The sequence below is a fragment of the Chroicocephalus ridibundus genome, chromosome 1 (assembly GCF_963924245.1).
Source record: "Chroicocephalus ridibundus chromosome 1, bChrRid1.1, whole genome shotgun sequence".
Taxonomy (NCBI): domain Eukaryota; kingdom Metazoa; phylum Chordata; class Aves; order Charadriiformes; family Laridae; genus Chroicocephalus; species Chroicocephalus ridibundus.
The window spans coordinates 133,768,638-133,775,021 of record NC_086284.1 but is presented as its reverse complement, the minus strand read 5'-3'; the positions used below and the strand labels follow the sequence as shown (position 1 = coordinate 133,775,021).

General features: G+C 41.9%; 1 protein-coding gene across 1 annotated transcript; it reads left to right on the top strand.

The window, feature by feature from the left end:
• The first annotated feature begins 541 nt into the window (after positions 1-541).
• TMEM139 (transmembrane protein 139) lies at positions 542-5,580 on the top strand. Its single transcript, XM_063322516.1, has 3 exons — positions 542-928; positions 2,029-2,337; positions 3,717-5,580. The coding sequence occupies exons 2-3, from the start codon at positions 2,090-2,092 to the stop codon at positions 4,123-4,125; spliced, it is 657 nt and encodes a 218-aa protein (XP_063178586.1). The 5' UTR covers positions 542-928; positions 2,029-2,089; the 3' UTR covers positions 4,126-5,580.
• Positions 5,581-6,384: the final 804 nt, after the last annotated feature.

The following is a 6,384-nucleotide window of genomic DNA, read 5'->3' as shown; positions in this document are numbered from 1 at the left end:
TTCCAACTGAAATATTCTACTCTATTCTATTCTATTCTATTCTATTCTATTCTATTCTATTCTATTCTATTCTATTCTATTCTATTCTATTTTCAGACATACACTAAAAGTTCAGGTGAACTTCTACTTCACGAAGTAATTCATTACTTGTTCTTTGTTTAGCAGTACTCCTTATTCCTAGATACATCAGGGAGTCAAAAGGATTTTAACTCATCCCTCTGTGAAATAATAACCCATTGCCTCCTTTTTCCTTTTGTTTGTAAAATCAAAGAAGGCATAAAAAAATATCTGACAAACAGGGCCCAATCAGGATAGAAAAATATATAGATTTGCATGTCACAGAACTCATAAATAGATTTATGTGGGGGCCATGTGATGTGGGCTGGGCCGTCGGTCCTTTCTGCTTTGTGAGGCAGAGAGCAAGATTCCTCTGCTACGTGTGAGGGGAGAACATAATTTTCAGGGCAGAGTTTCTCTCATTAAAGTAAAGCAGACCAAACAGCCCTGACACAGGTAAGCACTCCCCCACTGCTCACCCCGCCCTCTTTCCTAACGAGTTTCCTGCTTTTGTGGGACAGACCTAGGAGAGCTGCGAAAGAGTAGAAGGTATGTGATCGTCTAGAAATTGCTTTGGAGTCAGAACCTGGAAAAATGAGGTTCTAGTTTCCCACGCAGAACGTGTACAACGGGATCTTCCCATCGTTTGGTACCTTCTCACATTCACTAGCTACCGGCTTTTAGTTTCAAAAGGAATCTTTGCTGTCTCCCTACAAGAAAACTCAAAAAGGAGGAACGGAGAGTTTCTACTTGTGACCCATCCTCAGGTCGGAAGTGGAAGGAGCAGGGACAGAAGACCTTGCACATTTTTCCTTGTGATGAAGAGAGAAGTTAAAACATGACTGTTCCTACCTACCGAAACCTCTTTCTGGTAAGTACACACTGAAAGCTGGCAGTAAAAAAAGTAACAAGAAGGTAAACTGTTCAGAAAGAATGTGTTTCTTTTTCTGGCATTTTTATATATATATATATATATATTTTTATATATATATTTATCTATTTTTGCTGTAACAAGGGAACGCATTTAGTGTGCAAAAGCACACAATGTAATATGGAACTATATAAAACTGTGTATTTGTTTGGAGATGCATATTCATAAAAAATATGCCCATTGTGTCATGCTCTTTTCCTTCAAAGGGGTCTTCACCAAAACAGTGGGGTGTATGTAGGTTAGCGTAACACGTGCAAGACGACTCCTTCTTTATGGTATTTCTCAAATACCACAGATCCGTGGTATTCATTCCATATTGACTGCACACAGTGACAACTGCTGTCTCTTTCACGGAGATGGGGTTTGGAATGGGGGACAGGGAGGGGCTCTCACATTTGAGAATGGTGCAAAAAAGCACATCAAAAGAAAAAGAACTGAGGATATAGGCAAATATTCAAACGCATACCTACATTTTGCAAAAACCGACATACCCCAGCTATATCTAGAACCTAAAGTAATGTTATTGCTATAATGCCACACTGAAGTTAGACGCTCGATTTACTGGGGCAGACAGCCCCGTTAATGTGGCTACGTTTCTTCCGGGATCTGAACTATTATCTGAACCTTCATTATGCAATGTACAAATGTCCTAGAATTAACCTTTAAAGTTTTTCTGCATTTCACTTTCATAGTAACCTCAAATCTGCTTCCTAGACTGCTCTAAGTTCTATTAAGTAGCTAGACCTTTTTAGATAAGCCTGGCAATAAGTGCTGATGGCCTATTTATGCATTTTATGTCTTGCAACTGTGTGTCCAAGCGTCCCTATTATTCAATATGCATTCACATAGGGAATTCTAGTACGCTTACACTGGCATGTATTTATGCATAGATTTCCCAGGCTTATTACATATGTGCATAGCTGCATGTTTCATGATGGCATGTGCTTGAGTATGTATGTTCTTATTTTGGTCATGATACGGATGAAGTGTTTGTATGCTCATGTTTCATGTTAAAAAAAACCCTATTGTGTCTTCCACAGATGTCCGTCCCCTTAACTGCTCATCTGTTGTCAACTGTCTGCTATCACCATCTATACCACCATGTGGTTAGAGACACACTGGAAGAACATCCGCCAAACCCTGTTGCTTCTTTTCACGGCTGCTCTTCTCATTGGGGTCACCATGCTGGCCATTTCATCTAACATCAACCCAGTAGGCTATTTCTTCCTAGGGGTAGGGGGAGTGTGCCTGGTCGGCTATTTGCTGAGTGTCTTTGTTGAGTGTTACCTGAAGGATCAGCACCGACAGGAGGCAAATGAGACACCGCCAAACAGACAAAGCCATGCAGAGTAAGCAGCAACCTGGTTATTCCTCTTGCTTTAACTCTCCCTCCTCAGATACGGCCACTTTACATATTGTTTTGCTGCCCTTCCCCTAGGGCACCAAACACAGACTCCATTCCAGAAGACAAAAGTTGTTTTTAGGTTGTTTTTCTTCATTCTTCAGGTGGAGGTTGCAAAAGTCTGTGCCATATACGTCCTGCACCTTGTTCAATATGTATTTTCTTTCCCCCTGGGAACTGATCCGCTAACAATTTCCAAGGTTAAACAGATTCAGGCCCAGTTTTATTTTCCTTTGAGTAATCGAGTCTTGCCAAACAATGAGTCAGACACGGAAAAAGAAAAAAATGCTGAAGCAGTACTGAATCTTAGCTGGGTTTAGCTCTATAAACCTTATCTCCAGAGCAACGGTTCCTTGGCAAACTTTTACAAAGCAAGCTGCAACTGGGTGTGTTTCCAGTCTTAAAAACCCAACTTGACACTAATAAGACCTGATTTTGTGAGGCTCTGAATACTCCTACAACTTTTTTGGCTTCATGTACGTTTGCAGGTTCTCAGCATCACTTAATTTAACCCCACTTTGCCTACTGTAGTTGAAGAATTTAACTTCATTTGTATCTTTGCTTCCTTGTCTGTGTAATTCAGATAATCATTACCCATAAATGACTTGACATTCTCAAATACAGGGAGTCGTAGGAATGCAAAAATGTTATTTTGTGTTTATTTTTAGAAAGAGTACATAAAAAGAAGTCTATATTGGGTTTTGCTAGCTTGGGGGCACACTAGAAGAAAATTAGTATCTGTTTATTTAAAAATATGACCGAAAAAGGAAAATGTTTCTCAAGTAACATCTCTTCCTGCAGATATTTTTTTTAACGCAGAATATTTAGTCCTTGTTTAAAATAAATGAAAACACTTCATCTTCTTCACTTCTTAAACATAGACGAAAACTGACCAAATGTATTAAAAAAGCAAGGTCCTGTTTTATTCTGAGAAATAATTAGGGGATTTTAGATGATAGGGGATTTTAGATGATAGGAGATTTTAAATGAGGGAGATCACGCTACAGGCTCCCTTCCAACTTGAGATATTCTAAGCCTACGACACTGAAACCCAGTATGGGTTTTTTCACTTATTCTGGGGAGCGTGGAAAAATGGTCAAATAAGCCATTCTCCAGAGCAGCAAGCAAGAAATTAAGTCAGCTGGGCAAGTGAGCTGATCCAGTGGCAGAATATCACATGCAATAATACAATGTGAGATACCCTGTCTCAGACACATCTGTTGATTGTACCGTGGTCCCTATAGTATATTATGCAGACTACCTGCCTCTGAATAAACTAAGCTGTAAAATAACAAGTGTAACTGCCATTCCTCTCTTTATGTATAGGGTGAACAGTGCCTATGAAGCGCCCACCTATGAGGAGGTGATGACCACGTCAGTTCCAGCAATATGGACGATTACATCCAATCCAGGCTTAGTGCCCTCACCACTGAACGAGCCTCCTCCTTACAGTGTAGTTATTGAATCATCTGCCCAAGAAGAGATTACGCTGGATGCTCTCAGGGTGTCAGTGGTGTCAGACACAAGGCACACCTCCGAGACAGACACAGGCTCCAGGATGCAGTTGCAGCTGGTGCTGCCTCCAAGACTGCAGCGGTTTGTTTCAGATATCCATGAAGTGAAAGGTATTGAAGACACGTTTGAGCCACTGGAGCCACTCACTCCACCACCTGCTTATGAGAGTGCCATCAATGATGAGGTCTTTGAAGACGCTTTCCAGCCCTCCGTATTATGATTAATTTCACCTGTGAATGCAGAAACAAACTCTCACCCCAATACAGGGTGCTCCTGGAGGAAAGGTGAAAGAGATGAGATTTTTCACACACAAAAGCTGTAAAAGTTTGCCTCGCCATCCTTTGAACCAGAGCTGAACTACAGACACAGCTTCTAATCTCACCAGAATCTTTTTGCACAAAATATAAATCAACGGAATACCACCATGCTTTGTCGTGGCAGACATGTAAAACCGCTGTGAGGAAAGTTGTGTTATATACAGCAACAATTCTCAAACTGGAGATACACCTTTACGGGGTGTAGCATGAGAAGAGACAAGAGTTCCAAAGGAACTCTGTATGCAGCCAGGAGAAGCTGCCTCAGAAACAGAAGGAGTAGAAACAGCACTAAGCAGGTTCTGCCTGTGCGCTACAAACAGCAGTATTGCCGAGAGCTGTGCAATCACCAGCCACCCTAAGATCCCTAATGAGCAACTGAGGTTGCAGTTCCCCGAGCTGCTGTTTTACAGCTACACAAATTCATGGTCTGTACTGTGTTGCTCCACATCCTCAGCTGTGCTGCACCAGAGCGTGACTTAGGGGAAAGGTGGTTGTCTTCATCTGGAAGCCGGCATCACCTGATACCTGTCACTTGGGGTTGAAAAGCTGACGGCAAGCATGGCATCATGAAATGACTCCTGTTGTTCACAAAGTTCTCATCCCACACAGCCTGCAGTGGTGGACAAGAGGGAGACAATAGCAGTTTTTCTCCTGTAAGAGAGGCCGGCGGTGGGATACATACACATAAACGTATTCTCTGCTTGGACCACCAAACTTTGCAGCTCTACAGGAGGGTGTATTTCTCTGCTGCACTACATCCCCAAAGAGATCACTTTGAGATACTTTATTGTCATCATGGCAAGCACTTGCACAGAAAGGTCAACACTCCTCCAGTTCCCCGTAATGATGCCGTGCACAGGGGGTTCCTCTCTGGACTCTGGAAAGAGCTGGTCTGTCTGATGAGGCCGTGGCGGCAGGGGAGAACACCTGAGAATAGCAGCCCCGAGGCACACGCAGTTTTCGTCATGACGGCTCTAGGTTGGAGCGAGGTACTAGCTCACACTGATCAGTCACGCCGTGTGGTCTTTTGAAATGGGTGAGTTAAACTGATGGGATCTGCAGTGTTAAAGTGGTCTGCAGTATGCAGAGAGACATTCGTGTCTGGCGAATGCCGAAATATGGTGGTCCGAATATCCTGTGAAGGAGAGAAGCAATCATCACAGCCTCATGTCATACAACTGCATCATTTTTAATTCATATGAGGAACCATCAAACCATAGTCTATAAGCAAATAAATTATTTCTCCTTGTTTGATTCTTTATAGTTCAAAGAAAAAACCCTGACCTTTTGTGTTGTTTATAAATAAACAGGACAGCGTTAAAAATACCTGGTAGCATCATTAGTTTTTCCTCCCAAAAGAAACTCCACAAAGACATGCTTTTGCTTGCATTCACTTATTTGATAATTTTGGCTTAGAAAAAGGAGAGTTCCATTTCTCAATCTACAGCTGAATCACTTTAATATCATTAATGACGAAGCAGCTGTGATACCTTTATCATAAAAGTATTATAAGACACAAATTTGCTGGTATTTTTTAAAGCCAATCACTTCTTGCATTTCCCTATCTGTATCTGCAAACACAAAAGAACAAATCACAATAAAAAAGATTGCAGGTGTACCACACAGGAACAGAAACTTAGGGGCTAAGCTGGGCAACCTCGGCCTTTTATGAGTGCACCGAATTTCCAGGAGTCAGGAAGAAATTCAGGTAAGCAGCACAGATGAAGACTAGCCAAAGGGAAGACCAAAAATGTCACCAGTTATGATCACGACAACTTTGTCTTCAGCATCTGTAAGCGTTATTCAAGCCTTGGGACTTGTGTTAAGTTTTAGCATGTGAAACTCCTGCGCACCAAGGAACAACTATTGGAAGTTTTGCATGACAAGTGCTGTAAATTAGCTTCTGCTAAAAGGCGGATCACGTGCTTTTCCCTTCATATTTCACGTGCACTCTGCATGCCCCCTGTGCTCCCTCTCTTCCCTTTTAATTACTGAACGTTACTTCAGCCCTCTTATGACTTCAGCCGATTTCAGATGAAACGTATGTCAACAAAACATACGTAACAAAAAAATCTAAAAATAAAAAAAATCCCGGAACTGTTCTACTTGTGGGGAGAACCCGTTCCCCTGCTCTCATCACAGAATGGTTTGGGTTGGAAGGG